Below are 24,630 nucleotides of genomic sequence, written 5' to 3' on the forward strand. Positions count from 1 at the left end.
GAAACTGAATCAATGTTAGATTTATGGTGGTAAAGTGGAATAGTATTACCACTCAGGAAAACAATTTGGCAGTTTCTTAGAAAAAATAAACGTAAAATTACCATGAAACAAACATGAGAACTTTTTACAAATATTGCCATTTCATCTTTATACTAGTTAATGAAATACAGAATGTATCAAATTGTTATAATGCTAGTGCAATACATTTATTATACAGAGACACCATCTCAATAGTCTGTACACAGACAATAAAATGTAGTGTCCCTAGTCAAAAGCTATAACTATTTTATTCAATTCAGAATGTGAACTCTATTTCATTAAATAATTATAAGGTAGGATTCAGGCTCCTATCACTTAATGTCAAACCACTGAATTACACATTAAAAAAATCAAAATACAAGAGTCAATGACACACCAATTGTCTTGTAATGTCATTTTATTTTCAGCTACATAGACATCTTTTTCATGTATTGTTACTAGAACAACTTGTATAGGGTTTCATGGTTGGGGGTAAACATTTTTAAAAAAGGAACTTATCTCTATTATACAGAGTTACAATATAAAAATGATTTATCGACTATATTTTTCAGCATATAGGTAGCTACGCTGTAATCCTGTTGAAGAAACTTTCCTATTTAAGCTTATAGGATGAAAATATATAATTAAAGTCTTCTGATCATAGCTTGAGACCATCAAGGGAATGTTTAGTTTCCTCCACAAAGAGCCACCAGGATTTTTTCATAATCTCCTTTGGTTTCATCCTGTTGATTCAAAAGTAAAGTATGTTACTCGAAACCATAATTACTCTAATTTTTTTAATTATACAAGAATTATTTTTAGACTCAGCTGTAGATGAGATTATACATTACCATTCATTTAATTAAACAATATGTACAACAGATAACTGATATTTTTTGATCATTGCATAAAAAAGCAATAGCCTTCAAGACTGAGATTACAAACTTCCTGAATTAATTATGTTTTATATTAGTGCCATTATTTTCTGTGAATGAAATATCACACAGAATTAAATAAGTATAACACAATATAATCTCATATCCTATGTGAGGAAATACCTGATTCACTCACTAGAAGAAGAGAAATGTATAGCGCCTGTAATTTTCTCACGTTTTCTGGGTAGATTTTAGTTATCCAGTATGAATAATTAATTAAATTTAAATAGTTATCTACCTTTCAATAAGTCCAAAACCCTTGACTGCTCTTTGTCATATTTTTTTAAACATTCTTATGAGATAACTGGAGCATAAGTTTTAAACATTTTACATGTGATAAAATTAAGATAAATATTTTGAATAAGAAGTTTCTAATCCTTTGACCAATATTAATAGCAAAATAAACCATAATGTCTATCTACTTTAGAGGGAACACTAGAATATTTTGCTTTCTGAATTTATGCATGAGAAACTAAATGTTTCCATGACTTTGGTTGAACAATGTACCTAGTATTTCAGTAGAGAACTCACTAGTAGATTTTACCAGTGAAAGTTCAATTTACTCATGAAGTATACACCATACTATATTAAATTAATCTTACATAGTAAATTTATAGATACAATAAGTCAATTCTTCTCTTTGAAGATCTTGCAAAAAGAACTTTCATTTGTGGGGATGGCATTAGAGGAATCACAACATACCAGGATGGCTTGGCAAAGGGAGATACCATACATCTTCTGATAGAATGCTTTGATATCATTCATGTCAATTTCAGAACGTGAAACCATAATCCTGATCAATGCCTTATGGCGAGTTCCAGCACCCTGGAGAAAACAAATGATGGTAAGTATCTCTTATATTCAGAAAATGCTCTCATTAAAGAACATGAATTTTAAAGTGAAGGCTTCTTACTCTTCCATATAATTTCTATAGAGAAACTAGCTATACATACACACACACACACACACACACACACACACACACACCCCTTACACAAATGGTAATGAAATGAAAATAAACAATCCTCTACATTAGCAGTAGGTATAGAGAGACGTCACAACTTCCTAACTCGTCTCTCACCATCCAGTCTCTACACTGTTCAATAATTACAAATAAAGAGAACTTCTAAACTGCAAATCTAATAATTTAATCTATCTATTTAAAACACTGTCAGTGATATTCTGTTGCTCTTAGGATAGAAACTAATCAGGGCTTACGATATCCTGCCTAATTCTTTTCAGGACTTACAATATCCTGCCTAATTCTACCATCTCTTCCACTGTGCACCTTCACTCTATACTGTCTTGAAAAGGTTCTGTTACCTTTTGCCTTCAAGCCTGTGTGTGGGTTACTTCCTCCTCTTGGATCACCCTTGCTTTATCCCCCATCTCTTCCACTCTTACCCTCATCTGGCTCATTTCTATTCAAACTTCAGGTCTTAGTTTAGCTGACAGCAATGGTATATGAATTTCCAGAGTCTGGAGTATATGTCCCACTTTGCTTTTCCATGGCACCAGGTGTTCATCATTACTCAACGAAATATCACACTAGAGTATCACAGAAAGGGGCAGCAACTATGCTAACCACTACAGAGCAGTACCTAGCATGTCTATCATTTCATAGATGCTCCTTCATATTATTCAAATAGTTAGATCTTTCTCTCTTTCTCTCTCTCTGAAAACCTCTTTATTTTGGAGCTGCAAAGAAAAAACGAAGATAGCTTCATAACTCTTCATTTATGGGCTCAAACTATCAGTACAGAAATGGCACCTTGTATAATACCATGCATGTCAGAGAGTAAAGTTAAAGTGACATAGCTGATCTCAAATACATCTTTCTACATCCTTAATCATAGAATGACATTTCAAAAGAGTCAACTATTAATCTGTGGCATGAAAGACAGAGTAATAAAAACGATAATTCAGACTTATAAAGTGGGAGATTATAAAACTCACAACCATAGAGGAAGTAGGCCACTAAAATTACACATTAAAAAAGAAAGTATATCACCTTTCTCGTGGTCACACAGGTTTTAAGCAAATCACAAGTGAGCCATAAATCACTTACCAGGCTCACTTTACAATCTCACCTGTAAACATAAGGGACCTAATCTAACAGAAGTTTATTCTAAGAAGGTAGTGTATTACCTCTTCCATTGAATAGAACAATGATTCTCTTTAATGGGAAGATATTAAATGTGTGATTTTCAAACAATATGAGGTTTTCTGTTCTTCCTACAAATAATTCTTCCTCTAAGCAGGGCATATAAGTAGAATGGTACGTACTTTCATGGCCTGATGTAGTTTCTCTGCAAAGAAAGCTGGTTTGCTTGTGGCACACTTCACTGTAAGAGAAGAAAATTTTAGTTGATTTATTTACCATGAAAAAATGAAATATGCATATGAAAGAAACAGGAAATGTAGAATTTTGCCAACAGAATTCTATCCCTCATCACCATTCTTCACCTGTCATCTCCCAGTGTAGGGCAGTTAACTTATGAGAAGATATTTGTGACAGTCTAGATGGTGGTTTTGAATATTCTCTCCCCTGATGACCAATTTTTTATTACCTTAAATACATTTCAACAGCAATTTCAGTAGTTAGTGCCATTCTGCATATATTCTCCTTGGAAATGGAGAAATCGCTAGGTGTTCAAGGCTACATAAGTATATAAGTACTTTATTTATGTTACTATAAGAACATTTAAAAAGAACATTCTGTGAACAACAGACACTGCAGACTATGAGAGAGGGCAGGGAGAGAGGGGACATGGGTCAAAAAGCTACTTATTGGGTACTTTGCTCACTACCTGAGTGCAGTACCCCCATGGAACAAACCTGCACATGCACCTCTGCATCTAAAATAAGAGTTGCACAAACAAATAGGTAAAAATACATGAATAAATAAATAAAACACTCTGGGATAGGATGGGCTTAAATATAAAGCAGAGCCCAAATAATACTAGCACATGTCAGTTCATAGTGTTCTTCACCTTGTTGGGATCTATGGACCAACAGCATTGGCATCAATGGGGAGCTTGTCAGAAAAGCAGAATCTAAGCTCCACCCCAGACCTGGGGAATCAGAATCTGCATTTTAACAAGCTTTCCAGGGGATTCAAGTGCATAGTCATGTGTGAGAAACACTGTTTGAGAACATAGGTTCCCCAACCCTGATGGCTTTCTGAATAACTTGGGAAATCTTTAAAAAGTACTGATTTTTAGAAGCCAATTCAGACCCACTGAACCAGACTTTCCTGGACGTGCCCAAGATTGTACAGTTAACAAGCAGTAGATCAGGACTTGAAGTAATATTTATCTGTTTCCAGATCCTGTGCTCTCAATGACCATTCTGAATTGTCTCTGTGGTGTGTGCCCAGCCTGGTACATTGCTTGATCTAAGTAGGTGCTCAGTAAGTATAGTCTATCTCTCCATATTTTTGAAAAGGGGAATAACATCTGTTGTTATTAACGTTATCCTACTTTGCCAATCTTTTATGTTGCTTCAGTTGAAACAGATGCACTACTTCTGGTTGTTTTTTGTTTTCTTTTATTGGTTTTGTTGCTGTTATTGTTGTTAAGTATAGGATAGCATTGAAAATAGAATTTCTAGTTAGAAAACTCTTTCAACTGCAGGACTACATACCGATAGCTGTGAGGCATTTTTCAATGTCACCTTTCAACTCCAGGTCCAGAACTTTGTTCATGTCATGCTTACTGTACTTGGTGTATTTCTGAAACACTGAATATTAAATTTAAACTAAGATACATACAAAACATCCTTTTCTTTAGAAAACTTTAGCAAAATCAAGGCCACTGACTCAAAGAATTTTTTAGAATAGCAACTTTGGCTACAACTTTTAAAGCAATATACACAATTAATCATAACATGAATACTTAATCCTCTCCTAGGAATGTAACTCACATGGCCATTTTGGTATTCCTGTATATTTTGGGGAAGTGTTTGCAAGCGTTGACAGTTATTAGAAATGGCATGTGATTGACAACCGTAGCACTTCCTACAGCAGTTCTAAGAGCCACAGCAAATGGATCTTCCCTTATATAAAGACCTGTGCACTAAGCTTCTCTTACATTTAACAGTAGAAATCAGTATACTATTATAAGATGATGAACTTTGGTAATCATCACGACTTTTCCATTGCCTTGGATTCCAAGAGGTTCAGAGCTAAATCTTGCACTCAAATGCCAGACCTTTTTCTGAGTTTTGTCTTGTTGTTTTTCCAAAGCACCTGCATATTTCTTTCTTCATTTAGCTGTAAGGGTTTTTTTTGTTTTGTTTTGTTTTTCTTCATACTAATTTCATTTGTTCTGTTATGCATGTCTTTTCCCAAATATATTCCAAATCTTTCAGGGGAGTAAAAGCAGTGAAAATAACAAAATGATGTTCCACATGCCCAAGTCACAAAATGTATTAAGTATTATAAAGTAGTGGCTGTACAAAATTGGACAAATGGACAAATAACGAGTTAGGAACGCTATATCTGTTTGATACAGGAGAGATACTGATAAAAGGTTCTGTTTTTACTTTCTCTTATTTGTTCTCAAAGAAGAAAATTGCATCTTCCATAAACAGATTCCAGAAAAAAAAAAAATTATTGTTACCTCTGCGAAGATGTGGATAGCTTCTAGTGGTAAGGATGGTATTGAACACGTTTATGTCTGTCCCCTTTCTCCTTTCTCCTGCTTCATACAAGGCCTGTCAAGAAATACAAAAGTAAACACTTCACTATCTGCTGAAATGATATCTGCACAATAATGTTAGACCTTCTCAAAGATTATCTAGGCAGTCGCTTTGTGCCCAATACAATCAGAGTAGTCAACAATAAGATTGCAAGTTCTTTAAAGATAGGGACCTTATTTTGTTTGTCAAATATCTCCCACAGTTTCTCTCAAGGTGCCTTGTAAACACTAGAGACTGAATATATGTTTGCAGAATAAATGTTTGCTGAACTAAATTGCTTTAAGATTATGCTCTATAGCAAGACAACTCCAAGGGGATCTCTAAAAAGATTTTTTACTCTGTTGTTCAAAGTAATTATCAGCAAATGTTACTTATAAATCAATAATTCAACCATAACGTGGACCTTGCATTTTGATGTTAGAATTTCTGGATTCAAATTCTGACTCTGCAATTTCAAAGCCGTATAATCTTAGACAAATATTTCAACCTTACTAAATTACAGATTTTTTTCTTTTATATATGAAAAATATGATCTCTGCCCTATTTGTCACAAGCAGTCTCTATTAACTTTGAAATGTTAACTACCATCATTCTCTTGGGTCACACTAATCCATGTAGCCTCCATAAATATATATTAAGAACCCTGATAGTCTTAAAATGGAAAGCAAATTCAGAAATGTCAAAAGCAAATAAGAATTTTTTATTATGGACAATTATTTAAATGCTAACTCTTGTTCTTTAATATGCTTGAACAATTTCTATTGAAATGATAAAACCTCCAATGTATGTAAAAAGTTATTTTGCACTTTTCAAGCAAATTGATCTGATATGTATGCATTTATTGAACAAAAAGTTCATGAGTGCCAATTATGTGCATGATAATGTACTGGTATAGCAGAAGTGGATGGGGGTACACAAAGAAATTTCTATCCTTAGTGAAGCATTGTAATGAATTATCTAGAGAATACTGTTCCGTGAGAAGGCATAATGCAAACATTAGTTGTCTGCTTTAAATGGAAATTCCAGACTCTAAAATGGTATGATTTTTCTTATGTTGCCAGTGGTTTTGCATATAAATAACCAGCAATGTCACTGAAACTATATAAAACAATATGTTAGAAAGTATATATTATTATAATTTATCCTATACTCTTATCATTGCAGTAATATTTTAACAATATAAATCGATATCTATAAACCATTCCAAAGTTCTCTGTTAAAAATAATGTTAAGTATGCTTACTCTTTCCATTGCACATAATAAAAAAATTACATTTCCCTTTCTTATACTTAGTTCAATGAAAGGTCAGAGTTTTTTTTAACAAACAGTCCTTGTGAATGACAAATCAAATTTGTATTGTCCTTCTTTAGTTCTCTCTGGTTTTATGAATAATGAGAGATATTGAAAACTTACAAAGACTACGTTTTTTTCTCTTTTGGGCTACAGAAAGTCATGCCTCATTCAGGAAATGAACATTAAGAAGCCATTGGTCTCTCAGGAGATCTTAGATTTGCTTTCACAGGGCATCATGTGGTAGCCCCACCTAAGGTAGGAAGATGGACTGCAGCAGTATTTTGTAAGCACTTCCTTACCCTGGCATCTGAATCAGCCAAGTCTTCATTCACACCAAAGTCTTCAGATCGGTCACCCTGAAAGAAATCCCATTCTATTGTTAAGTTCTTCTCTAGCATGTAATGGCATGATTTACTTAATTCTCTGAACCTCAGATAAATAATATTTTTTGAGAAAAAGATATTCTACTACTCATTTCTAAATAGAGCTCAGATCCAAGATTTTACCTGCGATGGTTTTAGATGTTCTTCCCCTCCAAACCTCATGTTGAAATTTGATCCCCAGTGTTAAAGGTGAGGCCTAGAGGGAGGTATTTGGGTCCTGGGGCTGATCTCTCATGAAGAGATTAATGCCATCTCTGGGAATAAGTTCTTGCTCATGAGAACCATAAGAGCTGGTTGTTAAACAGGCTGGTACCTCCCCATTCTCTCTCTTGCTTCCTTTCTTGCCATGTGGTCTCTGCACACACCAGCTCCCTTTCCTCTTCTGTCAGGAGTGGAAGCAGCCTGAGGCTCTCACCAGACACAGATGCCCAATCTTGAACTTGTTAGCCATCAGAATCCTGAGCCAAATAAACCTTTTTATCTTTAAAAATTACCTAGCCTCAGATATTCCTTTATAGGAACACAAAAAGGACTAAGAAATTAGTCTTTATAAAACAAGAGGCATTTCCTAAAGTATCTGAGTTGTACCTTAGCAAGAGAAAGCAAAGCATTCCGAAAATCTCCAGATGTGTCTGAGGTTATGTCTTTGGCCAGATCTCTCTTCAGTTCTGAGAAAAGAGAAAAATAGATTTTATAGTAAACCAGTGATGAATAAGAAGAATGTCTGACATCTCTAAGTTGGTTGAAAATTCACAGTGCCATAGTGTTCAATGACTTATGGAGCATGTTTCAAAATATTATTATTTTTAAATAAGAAGAGAAAAATTAAAGCAGATAAATTTTTGGATCATTGGATTTATTTCATATGAAGCAATGGGAGCAATTTAGATAATACTGTGATTGAAAATTCACAGTCATAAAGCTTTTGTTAAGAATAAATTGTATAGGTATACATTAGTAATTAATTCTGAAATACAACATGGCAGAATTTAAGCAATAGAATGAATAAAATAATTGTTTAAAAGAACAAAATGAGGTACTTGCTTGAATACAAATTATTTATTTAGTTTAAAAACTATAAATGTTGTATAAGTAACGCAGTTTGATGATTTATGTGTGTGTAAACACTTCTGCTTAACTACGTAAAATTATATTGTAATAGGAAAAATAAATTGAATTTGTAATTGACTAGTGCTATGGTTTTGATATTGTTTGTTTGGCCCTGCCAAGGCTCATGTTGCACTTTATTCTCCATTGTTGAAGGTGGGGCCTGTTGGGAGATGTTTGGATAATGGGGGCAGATCCTTCATGAATGGCTTGGTGTGAGTGATTTCTCATTTATAGTTTCTTTAAGAACTGGCTGTTTAAAAGAGCCTGGCACCTCCTTTTCCCTCTCTCCCTCTCTGCACATAATCTGCTTCTGTCTGCTTTCTCCCATGAGTAGAAGTAGTATGAGGCCCTCATCAGACGCAGACGCTGGTCCCATACTTCTTTACAGTATTTCCTTTCTTTATACGTTACTTGGTCTCAGATATTCCTTTATAGTAACAGACTAAAACAACTTGAAACTGGGCAATTTAATAAGCCATCACTGGCCTATATCATGGCATAACAAAAAAAACCACTTATTTTTATAAACTCTGTTTTATCAAACAGAAAATTATGATTATTATTGTCACTGATACATGGATCTAACATAAACATTGGTAATTAAATAAGAATTGCAGAAAATGAGGTTTAAAAGCTTCCTTATTTTTATTATTTTATTAAATTCCTCTGAAAACTACATGCAAAAGCTATTGTATTCTCCATGCTTGGTATGAGAAGCAAGCAGAAAGATCTTCTATGTGCCACATATTGGGTTGGGAAAGCAAAAAAGCCAGCAGCTCAGGGAAATGAGAGAAGGAAAATGGTAACAGATCAATTACCCTCTTTTTAGTGTTGAGCACGTCATTTAAATGAGATGCTTCACTGAAGAGACAAAATAAGCTAAGACTAGTCTTTTATTCTGTGAATTTAACTGGAGATAAAGAGTGAGTTGCTTATGTTCATAATGATAAAGTAAAGGTTTCCAACAGAGAATTATAAGCACCTAATTCTTTACTTTTTCAAGGACAAATGAAGAACATTTTGTTAGCAGATTTTTTTTTTGTTATTATGTATTCTTTTCAAAATAAATGACATTTGGACGTTTTTATAAAACACATTCCAGAATAATAGAAAAATGTTTTTCAGAAATTTTTAAAAATTCGGTGCTCTCAATTGAGGTTTCCATTATAATCGTATGTGGCCATTTATCCTAGAGGAAAATTTTATATTAAAACGCAAGCTTGTTGGGGATTGGGGCACCATCTCCGTTGTCAACAACCTAGCAACACAAGCATTGCCTGGTAACAGCATTTAATAGACATGCGCCAAACAATAAAGAAATATTTTGATATGTAGAGATTCCAAAGCTGCCATAATTAACATACACATTCAATTTTAAGAAAGTATATCAGATTTCCTTTTCAACTAAGGCACTTGGACTGTTGGACATTACAACTTACCCTCTCTGTAGACCCTGTTAATGTCTCTGATTTCTTTGTTAGTTCTTGATGCCAAAATCTCAATCAGAGTGTCTTCATCAGTTCCAAGGCCCTAAATTTGAAGAGAAGAAAAGGAGAAATGTAGAAAAAAATCTTCATTCAAGAGGATCAACTAGTTTTTGGTGTTCCAAAATTTGTTTGACTCTGTCATTTAGTAAATTTCACCCACAATATTTAATAAGTACAATAAGCTCTATTACATTGCCCTAAAACAAAACAAGTTCATCATCAATATTTTGGGTAAAAACACGCAAATATATGACTCATACAGTGACATGACGTGGAAGGTGTTAGTGCCAACATGTACGTTTTCATGTATATATTAATTCCTTCATTGAGTTATTAATTTATTTATCCTTCAACCTCCCACTGATTGATAGGCACTGTACTAGATTTTGAAAAGAAGATAAGCATAAGTGACTTGCCCAATACATCCTCTTGAGGAAAGGAGTTTGCTTAAATTGGGTGATTTACCTTCATGGCAGCACGAAGTTCATCAGCATCAAATTGCGCTGGAGTTTTTAGCAGAGCTAAAACAACCTCCTCAAGGTGACCCGTAAGGGCTTTCTTCAGTGTTTCATCCAGGGGCTACAAAAAAAAAAAAAAAAATAGATTAGAATCAGGGCTTCAAATAAGTAATGTACTAGGTTAAAAAATGTGGTATTACCTGACTTTAAGTCATCATACAACTCATCCCTAAACCCAACCATCTTTTAGAGCTTCTTTCCTTCACATACAATGTGTACCAAATATTTTGAAACATTATCTTATTCTTTTAGATCTAGAGGGATTAGAATAAAATTTACTGAATTCATCGATAACTTCTTAAAGGATAGGTTAGTAGTCTTTTATACAGGGGAGAAATCACAAAGCGGACTGTGTGCTAACAGAAAACAGAAGTAAAATTACTTTTAAAATAATATATTCATGTTTCCAATCTTTGAGGTTTGTACTTCTCAAATAAGTAGTATAATCAGATATTGAAATTATATAGTTTTCTAATTTCGTCGCTTTAAAAAACTCATATTTGGTATAAAAGACATAAGGTTTATTTTTAAAGTAGAATTATATATAAACTTTAGGCATTAAACAGCTCAGTTTAAATATTAGTACATTTCAATCAGACCATATTCTTTATTGACAACAGCAATCTTGGTGTTAATGTTCAAATTAAAAATTTGACCCCAGAGCACCACATCTGCAGAGAATATGACTTTTCTTTGACTTTTCCAAGACGACTAATGTATAAAAATAGGAAATTTGATAAAATGGATTCAATTGCAACAAGGTGGATAAACACTGCAATCCCAATCATAGATATAATGAGAAAACAGTGGTTAGAAACTTAAAGAACTAGGTAACTGTGCTTCCGAATCCATGGTTAAGTATAAATATGCTGAAATTAAATATCTAACTTTACCACTCTAACTCACCTTTCCTGTTTCCTGGAGATATGCTGCTTTGATCTGTTGACGCTGTGCATTGTTTCGCTTAGTTAGAATGTCAATGATGGTTGCTTCATCCACACCTGGAAATAAAGGGCCGACAGCCTTTAACATCAATTTTCTTCATCATCAGTTGACATAAAAGAATTCATTATTGAGATGTTCCAAATGAACTTCTTAACAAATTAAGAGGTATAAATTATTTATCAGCATAGAAAATCAATGTTATACTACATATCAAGGAAGAACTTGGGAGAATGACATTTCATTCATTTGAGTGAGAAAGGAAGAGACAGTTAACTTTTCCTGGCCCTCAGTGTTGCAGTGTTTGATCCTAGTTCCAACTTTATATGTGAACAGAGGTTTTAATTTCAGCATGGAGTTTCTACTAGAAATGAGCTAGTAATATCTGCTGTTACAGTAGAGATTCCACAGATTTGAACACAGTTTCCTCAGTGTGAAGTAAATAATTGTATCTTCATTTGGCAAAGAAATTTTTTATCTTCAAAATGAAACAGATTCTTCCCATTGCACATGTCTGTTTTTTGACAGTCGTTCAAATAGCCATTCTGAAATGTCCAGGAGGGAACTGTTTTGAGGAAACACATTACCTTTAACCATTATGGCCTTGTGCAAGGCAGCGACATCCGAGGATGGATTGAAGGTAGGATAGGGGCTCACTGCTGATCCAGGACCACCTTTGGATGACTTCACAGTTTGCTAAGAATGAGAGAGAAATAAATTAATGGCCATTTACTTATATTCGTTTTTATTTCAATATTGCAATCATCATTTTATTATCACTCTACTTACAACATATTCCTGCTCTTCATTTTCAATAAACCAGGCCTGCTTGAGGAATTCTGATACCATTGCCATTTTTGAAAAAGTGTCTGGAAAGAAAACAGGTAGATGCTTTTACAAAACAAATGCACCATACACAACCTCTCCTTCCTCTCACCTCTTACATACATAAGAGGCAGCATTAGAGAGTAGCCTTGCTCTTACTTTCCAGGATTGATTACATTTAGGAGCATAGCAAAATGTAAGACGTAAGTTTATTTGTTTTTTAAAGGAAGCTTTTATCCTTAAAATGAAGCTATACCCTCCTCTCTGAAACTGAACTCTTTCTTGGCATATTCAATTCTAAACTTTAGGGATCAGACAACTACTACAAGTAAGCACACAGGCTGAAGAGAGGAGTTTGTGGTTCCCTACATTGTTCTAAATTTATAGACCATCCACCATATGCCAAGCACTGAGAGTACAAAAACATTGAAAAATCATCTTATGTACCCTCAGGACTTAAAGCTAGTGTGTGTTCTCCACAGGAAAACATAAAGGCTAAAGAAACTTCTTAGAGAAGGCCCTGGCTGACCCAAGCCTCTCTTGAAATGAGTCAAGATTAACCTGGCAGAAAAGTTAAAGAGCACAAACAAGAAGATTGTCATATTTGGGAAGCTGAAGAAAGTTTGCTAGAGCAAGAAATGTTGGCAGAAACTGAAACAAGAAGTTTAAATGTGGCCACAAAAAGGGTTTCTTTTTATTTGTGTGTTTTTTTAAAGCAGCATGGTTTCATTTATGTTTCAGAAAGACCATTCATCCTGTATCATGGAGAATGGCTAAGAGATAGACAAGATGGAGGATTAGAACACTATTTAGTAGACCATTAGACCATCTATGTAGAATTAATGAGAGCCTGTCCAAAAGTAATGGCTAGATGAAAAGCTTAATGATTGCTTTTGTTTTTATTTTTGTTTTTGAGATAAGAGTCTTGCTCCGTCGCCCAGGCTGGAGTGCAGTGATAGGACGGCAACCTCCGTCTCCTGGGGTCAAGCGATTCTCCTGCCTCAGCCTCCCGAGTAGCTGGGATTACAGGCAGTGGCCACTACACCCAGCTAATTTTTGTATTTTTAGTAGAGACGGGTTTTCAGTATGTTGGCCAGGCTGGTCTTGAACTCCTGACCTCAGGTGATCCGCCCACCTTGGCCTCCCAAAGTACTGGATTTACAGGTGTGAGCCACCGCTCCCCGACAATGATTACATTTATAAGGTAAAATAATCTATGACAACCTGTACAAGTGAATTCAGATTTAAAATTTTATCTGTAAAAAGATATTTCTCCCTGAATAATTTAGTTTCCTTTTCTATTTCTTGGTATGAAATTATTCAGCATTGAAATAATTGCTGTCTTCACATTTCTTCCTATTTGAGCTGTCTAAATAGTAGTCCTACATATTTTTCCACCCACCACAAACAACCCAGAAAAGGATTATTTTATACAGGATTTTTGGTTCTAACGGGAAGCCTAGAGGTGAAATTGTAACATGCATGCTCTTTGGGCAAACTCTATCTTAAAGGAAATTTCTTGAATTGCTCTCATGACTTGGCAATATTTTTATTTGATGAGACATATTTTTAAGATCTTAAGTATATTAAAAATTAATGTATTCCCTATTTTGGCCACACACACACAAAAAGCCATCACGATCCTTTTAGTCTGGGGACGTTTTTCAGAGGCCTTGCTCAAGGTCTACACTGATGGGTCTATCCACACCATTCTCTTTCACCCCTCTAGAGACTACTCTCATGAATGCTTGCGAGAGGTTGAGAGGATAATCTTGGCAGTTTTAAATTCTTGATATGAAGATAAGTGACTCATGAGGCATAAAACCCATAAACTAATTCCACAACAGCATGTTCAGACAAACCCTTTCAATTTACACCTGCTAAAAAAATAACTGGAGTTCCAAGTAATAACGATGAATGCATGAAAAAAATAATATCCAAAGCAGAAACCATCTGCACTTAATTCTCATGGGATCGCTCTTATTACTATTCTGTCATCTGTGAGAAGAACCAATACCTTTTCCACTCATTTGAAGTAGCCTCTTTCCTAAATTTAATCGATAAATTTAAAATTGTTTCCTGAGGTGAAGTAACAACGTGCAATTTTGCATAAGGTTTTAGTTCCCATTACAGTCTAGTCTGATGCAATTGCGGTTGCCACATGGAGTTTCATATTCCAACTTCTTAATTGGCACACCCAATACTTTAAAAGCAATTCTAGCAGCTTCAGGCACACTAAATTTCCATTTTCATCATCTCATCCAAGCCTTTGATAAAGAAGAATCATCAAAATAAGTGTTATAATTTGTCATCTGGCAAAGTACTACTCCATCACTTATAAAAACATGTTCATTAATTCCATTCTTTTCAATTAGCAAATAAAAACTTCAAAAGAAAGCAAAACAAAGACTAAAGATATGGTCCAGTCTAAAATTAAAGGTGTCTCTGATAACTTCAAAATAAACTTTACAAAAACTTTACCATAGTAGTTTTTTCTTTTTTTTACTTCTAAAAAATACTTGAATAATGTCCATTAAAAAAAAAAAAAAAAAAAAAAAAAAAAAAAAAAAAAAAAAGCTAGAGCCTAGGAAAAGGTATACTAATTACACAACACAAGATAACAAAAATAAGTGGTTTAAGTCACTTAATGACAGAGAGAGCATCCCTAGAGGAAATAGCTTTGTGATTTATATCTTCTAAGTTCCTACATTCCAGCCTGAAGTATTTGGATAGACTAAAAGCATAATCTAGGAAAGAAAAGCAGCCAATAGAGAATTTTCTTCAAGAAATCAATTAGAGAAAAACGGAATCTGAATTCAGCCAAATTCACCACTAGCTCTTAGCAAAGATTAAAGACAGGAGCATCAAAGCAGGATATAGAAATTGCTCTAAAGGAAACAGATTTTATCACATACAGCTGGTTAAGGGCCCAAAGCCAACTGCACGTATTAACTGAGCTTCCTAATAATTATAATGCATCTAACAAATACTAAATATATTTTTTATATATATTGGCCAAATTCTATCCATAAGCCATTCTGACTCTTCAATACCTATACTCTGCATGAAAATCTACCTGCGCCAATGAGTTCACAAAAGGTTTTCTTTTTTCTCTCTTTTTGGTTGTAGTGTATAAAGCTTGCAATAGATTTTAAAGAGTCTGTTCTATCAACTTACAGATTTCAACTAACTCAATACAGATTTCAACTAACCAACAATAAGCTCTAAAACTAAGTTTATTTAAGTACTTAGCATGAGCTCAATGAAAGTGAAATTAGCCATTTATACATAGGCTAATCTATAAGGAAATTAACAATATTTCACATTTCTTCTAATTAATGGTCTTTTTGTGAACATGCACTGCCTACCAATGTCAACTTATCTATTATTTGAATGTATAACTTTCTAAAGAGTAGCATTTTTTGCATATTTATGTGTCCTAAAAGAGAACCCCCTGCATTTTTCCATCTCTCGGCCTCATGAAAGACTACCTCTAGTATTTGTGACAGAGGAAGCTGAGTTTTGTGGTTGATTATATCTTCCTGGTTACAATCTAGAACTATCAGAGTTTTGCAATGATAGTAACAGCAACAACTAACCCTTGCTTGGAATAACAGCCTTTCATCATTATCCTCAGTTTCTATCTGGGAAAACTGAGTATTATTTTCAGGCAGTCTTCCTGCTAGTACTGGCAAGAATGGCGACATAAATCCATCCCTTTTGATTCCAAAGTATTGTATATTTTGGCTGGGCATGGTGGCTCACGCCTGTAATCCCAGCAATTTAGGAGGCCAAGGTGGGCAGATTACTTGAGGCCAGGACTTCAAAACCATTCTGGCCAACATGGCGAAACTCCATCTCTACTGAAAGTACAAAAATTAGCCAGGCATGGTGGTGAGTGCCTGTAGTCCCATCTACTCAGAAGGTTAAGGCAGGAGAATCAGTTGAATCCAGGAAGAGGTGGAGTCTTCAGTGAGCTGAGATCATGCCACTGTACTCCATCCTGGGCAACATAGCAAGACTCTGTCAGAAAGAAAGAAAGGAAAGAAAGAAAGAGAGAGAGAGAGAGAGGGAAGGAAGGAAGGAAGGAAGGAAGGAAGGAAGGAAGGAAGGAAGGAAGGAAGGAAGGAAGGAAGGAAGGAAAGGGGGGGAGGGGAGGAGGGAAGGAGGGAAGGAAGGAAGGAAGGAGAGGGAGGGGAGGGAGTCCTTTTCCTGGAAGTTCCTCCTTCAATCCTGATATGAACGGGGATTGACGTGGAAGGGTTTCTATTCTTTTAAATTAGTGACCAAAAAGCAAACGACATGATCAGTGTTCTTTTTAATAACTCACACCTGAGAATCAAATTCATTAACAGTCAACTTGTGCAGACCATGGCAAGTTTCACCCCAGCCTTAGGGAGTTTATTTTTAAATGCATGCCTTGTGCATAATTTTTCCTCGAATATATATTTCACAAGTACTTCCCACACCTTCCCTGATGAGAGAAGGCAATTAAGACTACACAATGGCATGATTTACAAAAAGCAATTTATGAAAGGTAGCCTCACTAATGTTTTGCTTCCGGGCTTTTCGATAGGCTGTTCTTCTTGCCTGGAATACTTGTTCCTTCTCCACATTCAGTTCTCTTTGCCTAACTAATAGCTACTTCTAAGTGAGGCATCAGCATTGACCTCATCATGTTCTTCAGAAACCCTTAATTCGTTCCTCAGTCCTGGATTCGGTGACCTTCCATGCTCTCCCAAAGCATCCTGACTTCACCCCTACACCAGCCCCACCATTCTGTATTATCACTTTCCATTGGTTTATTTATATTCCCCAGGAGCAGGCCATGAGGCCCGTGCTAACATAATAATATTCATTATGTATGTACTTCCAATACCTAGCAAAATGCCTGGAATTTTGGATGTTAATAAGTACTATTGAATGAGTATCATGTATCATTGCTAATATTTTTAAAAACATATCTACACTAATTTAACAAACATTTTCTCCCCACAACTATAGGATATAAAATACAAATTGAAGTATACTGGTTCTTGATTATCTGGCGATCTGACCTCAAGAAAAACATTTAGCTTCTCCAGAGGGTCTTCATTTATAAAATAAAAATGTTGAAGTAATTAGTATCTAAGATCCATTTACAGCTCTGAAGTGCCAATCTTAAATTTTACTTCAAGTAGATGAAGATGAAGAAAACTAGCATAATGAAGGAAGGTATTGTGTAAATTGGATCTGTTCTGAGCTTCCTGATGAAATTCTCTCCAATTTTAAAGGAAAAGGCGATAGTTGACTTCAAAAAACTGTTCATAGTTTATCATTGAAAATATTGCACTGGTTTAGCTCTTATTTTAAATGTCATAAATTAATAGGCCTAGAGAGAGCTAATGACATATTCAGAAATCAACCTTTGCAGATGTTTTGGTTGAAAAAGTATTTAATAAGCATGAAACTCTGGTTGGCTCCTTAATAATGTTATTATTAACTATTTTGTCAACATCTGTTAAATGCTGACTATGTGCCAGATGTGGTTGAGCCTGGAGCTAGGGTGGTAATGTCACTTTTGGGGAAGAGGCCATTTCAGAATTATGAAACCAACATTTTACCACATTTGAGTCATTTGCAATGTGCACTCTCTCACAGCTACCAAAATACTCCTGTGGAAAGAGGGTAACATTGCTTTTTCAAAGTTTATACAATCTTTTAGACATAACCAAGGCAAGAAAAATCTCATCCTTGTTAATTAACTAGCAGTGAACATAATAAATCAGAACATTTAATAAACATTTAAAATGACAAAACAGAAAAATCCTTGAAGGAATATGTTTAAGAAAAAATACCCAGATATATGGTCATGATTTGTAATCTCACTTTTAACAAATATATCCAACACCAGTAAATACTCTTCTTTAGTTTTGCTTTGCGCTTTTCTAAGGAGTTTTATGGCCATTAGCTCATGCAACACTCAAGTGGAATAGCTGTTAGAGGGCCTTACTGACATTCCCTTAGGCTAATGTCTCTGACGCTACCCAGTAAGTATTTCCCTTCTTCTTAGGTTTTCCAGCCAGCATTTGAAAACCCTGTCTATGACACAGAGCCTGCAAGAAAAGGAATGTGACCACACCCTCTTTGAATGAAACAAGTAATAAGCGGACCTTCTTATTTTAAATAGCACGAGCAAACATAACATATATTTTTAATTTAAATAGCACGAGCAAACATAACATATATTTTAAAATGTTTATTACAAAGGGCATGATTACCACTTTGAGGTCTGATCTATCTCGTTTTCCTTACAAAAGACGAAAATAAATTATGAAAGTCCTACTATTTTGAAACAGTTCCCTGCAGCCCACTCTTATCACTTTTGTTCTTGCCCCCAAAAAGCAGCCCTCATCATGATTTCTCTGTAAAACACACACAGCTCTTGGGAAGAAATATTTCAAGGGGAAGAAAAGGAAAAACACATTCTTTAAAGGCTACCAAAGGAAAAGCACATTCTTTCCTTCTTTCTTACGGTAACTTACCAAGAGTACAATGAGCCAGTATTAAGCAAACTTATCATATTTTTACTTGTATTTGTTAACTAAGAAGAACAAAAACATTGTAATTTGCGATTCCTAAAATATAAATATCCAGTGTAATTCTACAGAAAGATTTATGAATGACTTATCATGCTAAATGCAACTAACCATAAATCCTGTAGAAGCAGTAACATTTAACATAGTGGTGAGAAAAGTTTTCAAAACAACCAAAACTAACTAAAAGGAAAACCAAGGCTTACCTTTATCTCTACCTTCTTGCAAAGAACTAAGGGGAAATTCTTCTCTGAAGATTTCACACTAGCGGTGGAGACTTGGGCTCCTGATTTTATAGGCTTTGAAAGGAAGCCACACCTAGCAACCAGAAGTTAGTAATTGGCTGCCTTCTGTTTGAAGTACGTGGCTCAGCTATGTCCAAAAACAAAGTGAAACAAGTCTTGCAAAACTACTCACTAAACCAACTCAACTGGCATTACAAAGGAAAAGAAATGGAAGGACTGATTTTTCCCCTCCTCTGTATTTTGCACTTTTATTTCCAGATGGTATATTTATTTCGCACTTTTATTTTCAGAGTATACATCTGCCCCAATCCTAATACCACTGATTAGCACACTTTTGTAGTTAAATAGGTTGTAGACTGAAAAAAGTATGTTACCTTCAAAACTAAACAAACTTTTACATTTGAATTCCACCTCCACTTACTATTCTGTAACTTTAGGGACATATTTAATTTTTCTGAACCTGTTTTTACTTTTGTTTTGTTGTCTTTTTTTCCCTCCCTTTTAGTGGAGAATGGGTTCTCATTATATTGCCCAGGCAGGTCTCAAACTCCTGGGCTCAAGCTATCCTTCTGCCTCTGCCTCCCTAAGAGTTGGAATTACAGGTGTGAGCCACCATGCCTAGCTGTTTTTATTTTTGTATATAGGAGCATTATCTAAGTTGTCTACCCACTAGAATTCTTGTGACAATGGAGAAATAACATATATTTGTAAATTTTAACATTACACAGTGCCGAATGACTTTTTTTTTTTTTTTTTTTTTTTTGAGAAGGAGTCTCGCTCTGTCACCCAGGCTGGAGTGCAGTGGCCAGATCTCAGCTCACTGCAAACTCCGCCTCCCAGGTTTACGCCATTCTCCTGCCTCAGCCTCCCGAGTAGCTGGGACTACAGGCGCCCGCCACCTCGCCCGGCTAGTTTTTTGTATTTTTTTAGTAGAGATGGGGTTTCACCGTGTTAGCCAGGATGGTCTCGATCTCCTGACCTCGTGATCTGCCCGCCTCGGCCCCCCAAAGTGCTGGGATTACAGGCTTGAGCCACCGCGCCCGGCCTTTAAAGAGAGTTGGCATAGAAGACACTCTCACCTTGACCAACCGAGGTCCCACTGGGATTCGAACCCAGGATCTCCTGTTTACTAGACAGGCACTTTAACCAACTAAGCCACGGAGTCTGTATGACTTTCTATTTATATTTTTCTTGCCTTCAAAAACAAAAGACTTTTGTTCCTAGATAAAGCTTTTTATTATAAGAAATATAGAAGTAATAAAGTTCCAGATTGGCTCAAAATTTTGAGCAAAGGTAATGCCAAAAATTTGATCATTATGAAGTTCAATAAAAGCATTGACATTAAAAGGCCTATCTACATTAATTCTTTTAAATAGAGTCAGTTACATAGAACTGTATATATAAATTATAATATAGATCAGTTATGCATAAATTGTGATACGAATAGATCTTTGACATTGTAAACTGGTTGAGCAACAAAACAAGGAACTAGACCTATGAAATGAAAAGATTATTGGAGCAGCAACTATTACAGAACACATTCCATAAGAAATTTCCCACCTGATGGAAGGAAAATTGGTTCTGGTAACTTTCATAGTGGCTCATTTTCATTCTTCGTGAAACCCTACAAAATATTATACGATGTTTCCATTAAAGTGCACAAGTGTAAACTCTCACAGCATTATGGCTCAATTTATGCTGCATTTAGTGGTTTGTTATTTTCCTCTTTTCCTCATAGATATCTCAGGTAAAATACATGAAGTTCAGGAAGTTAATGAAAATAGTTTCTAAAGATCGGCAGTATTTTATAAGACAGTCTAAGTTCTCAAGGCCAGTATCAATGAAGTCAACATATCCTGAAGTAGGACGATCATCTAATCTAAATATTTCAGAAAATGTCAATATATGTTTTTACTATCATATGTGTAAGTTGAAAAATAATTAGTTATCTGCTAACAAGTTAACTGATATTGCACATTGATCTTGACAAATGTAGACTAACTTTCTAATACCATATTTATGTCATCAGGTGAGAAGGAATAAGATAATTATACAAAATCTGCTTTTCTTTTTGTCTTTAATTTGCATTTGTATTCCTAACTCTGGTAATGGAACTATTGGAACATTCCTGTACAGTGACGCTCTGTACAATGAAGAAAAAAGTTCACTTACTTTTTATAAACTATAACAACCTAGAAAACATATATAGTCTCATTTTGTTTTGTTGCTGCTATTACCAGTGCCATAAACTGTACGGAATTATTTTATATATTTGGATTTGTAATACATAGACAAACCTAAAATATCAACAATAAACATGGTCATTGTAGCAGAATTAAGAAAAAACTGAAAAGAATGTTTTTCCAAAATTAACTTCCAGCTGTAACACTAAAGGCAAGTGAAACTCCTAAACATAAAACAAAAAGAAAGCCGCTAATCATCTAGGTATATTGCTGTGAAAAATCTGTCAGAATCTTTTTCTTCACACAATAATAATGTCGAGTAGATTTATGGAAATAAAAGAACAAGTAAAATATGTTATCATTAACAGTTAGGGGATAATCATGGGTTAAATGTTTTTTTGTGGGTGAAATGCCACATACTCCAGAGAAATGACTCACCACTCTTGCTGTTTCTACAAGATGATGATTCATCGGCTCCGCTTACTTTACAAACAGAGAAAATAAAGAAAGAGAAGGAAAGAAAAAAGACAGTTAAAATCAATCACTATATGTTACATTTTTCACAGCATGTTTATTTTCACTCATTTGGTTTAGAATCTGATAGTGAAGAGGAAACGAAACAAAACAAGGAGAGGAAATATGGAGTCTCTCACATACATCTCATTGTGCATAAGACTCTTGCAAAATATCTGATCTTAGTAAGCTGTCCCCTCATCCTTTACGTTCAACTCTATCTAAGCATTACTTGTTATATGGAAGAAAGGGTGTATTCTGAATGATCAAGAACAGCATTTCACTGAAATTCCAAAATCTCCCCACAGCTTCCTCATACCCCTATCCACAGCCAGTGAAAATCATTATTTTAGTGTGTATTTCTCATGTGTCCCCAGGTCAAAGCATTTTGAGAACTAGTGATATAAATGTTTTTCCCTTTGCCTCTTAACATGGCAAATAATTATCCCACACACACTGAGTTATTGGGATTCTTCTTATTATTATTCCTCAGTTATTCACATGAATTAAAGACAGAATTTTTTTCAAATTTTACTCTTTCAGGTTAATGAAGTAGTCACGTGGGTAGCTAAAGCCAAAGGGAGGTACCTTTGTTGGACTTCACTTAGGGAAAAAGATCTTACCTCCCTGCCTCTCTATATTTCCTTTTGTGGGTGGAATATCTTAGAGAAGATAAAAACTCAAATTCAGTGATGGTTTAGTATCTATCACTGTGTGACTTAGGAAAAGTCAGCCAATGACTTGGTGATTCAGCTATTATACTTCCAACATCAGGATCATGCTAGGATTAGTAATTTGTATTTCACAAGTCTTTTTCTATTTCCCTGAATATAGTATCCATATCCCTCTCTATATTATTCTAAAGTAAGAGAATAAGACCTTGTCACATTCACTATAATGACAAATTTTACTTCAATACATTTTCAAGAAGTTTTACAGAAGGAAAATTAAGATATGTGTTAAGGTCAAAAGGTCAAACTTTCTAGGTTCCAGCTGTTTTAAAATAGTCTGGCAGTTACTTACAAAGATAAACACAGTCTTACAATGGAATCCAGCAATTGTGCTCATAGATATTTACCTAAATGAGTTAGGAAATCATGTTTACACAAAAACCTGCACATGTATGCTTACAGCAATTTATTCATAATTACCAAAAATTGGAAGCAGCTGAGATATTTCTCAAGCGGTGAATGAATACATAGACTACAGTACATTTATATAATGGAATATTACTCAATGATAGAAAGAAATGCTTTTAAACCAGGAAAAGAAATGAAGGAATCATAAATGAGTATCGCTAAGAAAAGGAAGCCAGTATGAAAAGGCTATGTCTGTTTCATTCCAGTAAGATGCATTCCGGAGAAGGTAAACTATAGAGAAAGTAAAAAGATCAATGGTTGCCGGAAGTTGGTGGCAGAGAGGAGTAATAAATAAGAGATTTTTAGGGAAGTGGGCTGGGTGTGGTGGCTAACACCTTTAATCCCAGCACTTTGCGAGGCTGAGGCGGGCGGATCATCAGGTCAGGAGTTCAAGACCAGACTGACCAACATGGTGAAACCCCGTCTACTAAAAACACACACAAAAAATTAGGTGGGCCTGGTGGTGCACGCCTGTAGTCCCAGCTACTCAGGAGGTTGAGGCAGGAGAATCACTTGAACCCAGGAGGTAGAGGTTACAGTGAACCAAGATTGTGCCACTGTATTCCAGCCTGGGCAACAGAGCGAGACTACGTCTCAGAAAAATAAAAGAGATTTTTAGGGAAGTGAAACTATTCTGTATGATACTATAATGGTGTTTGCATTTGGCAAAACTCATAAAAATGTATAACATGAAGAGTAAGCCCGAATGTAAACTATGGCAATTAGCTAATAATAATGTATTCACCAATATAACAAATGGACCACAATATTCCAAGATATTAGTAATAAGGGAAACTAAGAGCAGGCGGAAATTGAGTATATGAGAATTCTCTGTACTTTCTGCTCAATTTTTCTGTAAACCTAAAATTTCTCTAAAAACTAGAGTCTATTAATGAAAAAGAAGAAAGTTCATTTGATTATATACTTTCTGAGATATACTAGTACCATATAATTTCTAATACAATAATTCAAAAATTATGTAATCAGAACACAAAAAATACAGCAAGTCGTCACATAATCATTGACAACTCCATGGATTTATGACATGAACCAAAGATTCATATCCTTCAATTTAATAATTTTTTTTTCAATTTCTATTTTAACTCAATAGGTTTAAAAAGTGATTTAAAACAATTATTTAAACTGGAATAGTTAAACAAAAGCTGGTTCCTTATACTATATTAAAAAATAAAAAACATAGATCTGGATGGATCTAGAATTAAAATGGGAGTAAATATATAAAACAAACTATAAACTTTACAAGATATTCTGTAAATATCTTGTAGCTAAATTTGTAATGAAAGGTTTCCAGACCAAGCCACAATAAATGTTTGCTTTGCATTGGTTGCAGTGGATTTTGGTTAACTTTATTATAAATAGATAATTATCCAATAGAAAAATGACATTTTCTTTCAAAGAGAAACTTGATAAATCCTAAATCTCATTTTCTCATTTACAAGTCGAATATGATTATACTTTGTTAAAAGTAACTTGCAAAAGATCACTATTCAGGATCATCTATTCTGGGAACAATATATATAATCTCTGTGTTGGGAGACTCTAATCTGTGGCTGAAAGCCTGCTATTATAAAAGAAATGAGAGGTGTTTTGAATATAGGCAAATAAAAATCCTCAAGTGGAAAAAATAAGCAAAATCAGTAGATTCTTACAACAACTTCAAATTTCTTTATATGCACTAACAAAGTGTTACTATCTACATTGTACCAGAAGCTCTTATAAATTGTAAAGCAAGCAACCCAAAC

General features: G+C 34.8%; 1 protein-coding gene and 1 non-coding gene across 2 annotated transcripts; both read right to left on the reverse strand.

Moving 5' to 3' along the window:
* Positions 1-418: 418 nt before the first annotated feature.
* Positions 419-19,187, reverse strand: ANXA1 (annexin A1). The gene is made up of 13 exons (XM_010375836.2): positions 18,994-19,187; positions 12,177-12,256; positions 11,975-12,083; positions 11,352-11,446; positions 10,393-10,506; positions 9,880-9,970; positions 7,919-7,998; positions 7,247-7,303; positions 5,576-5,669; positions 4,599-4,694; positions 3,240-3,298; positions 1,656-1,778; positions 419-761 (listed from the first exon to the last, which is right to left on the reverse strand). The coding sequence occupies exons 2-13, from the start codon at positions 12,240-12,242 to the stop codon at positions 705-707; spliced, it is 1,041 nt and encodes a 346-aa protein (XP_010374138.1). The 5' UTR covers positions 12,243-12,256; positions 18,994-19,187; the 3' UTR covers positions 419-704.
* A 936-nt stretch (positions 19,188-20,123) lies between these two features.
* TRNAT-AGU lies at positions 20,124-20,197 on the reverse strand. Its single transcript has one exon. It is a non-coding gene; the product is annotated as a tRNA-Thr (tRNA).
* Positions 20,198-24,630: the final 4,433 nt, after the last annotated feature.

Source organism: Rhinopithecus roxellana, chromosome 16, assembly GCF_007565055.1.
Source record: "Rhinopithecus roxellana isolate Shanxi Qingling chromosome 16, ASM756505v1, whole genome shotgun sequence".
Lineage (NCBI taxonomy): Eukaryota > Metazoa > Chordata > Mammalia > Primates > Cercopithecidae > Rhinopithecus > Rhinopithecus roxellana.

What these genes read in the sequence shown, in the direction of transcription:
- ANXA1 (XM_010375836.2), bottom strand. Translation starts at nt 12,242, where the DNA reads ATGGCAATGGTATCAGAATTCCTCAAGCAGGCCTGGTTTATTGAAAAT. An exon ending in TGGCTGATTCAGATGCCAGG is followed by an intron (nt 5,670 to 7,246) that starts GTAAGGAAGTGC and finishes ATTTCTTGACAG; the next exon opens with GCCTTGTATGAAGCAGGAGA. An exon ending in AACTACATCAGGCCATGAAA is followed by an intron (nt 1,779 to 3,239) that starts GTACGTACCATT and finishes TGTTTTCTCCAG; the next exon opens with GGTGCTGGAACTCGCCATAA.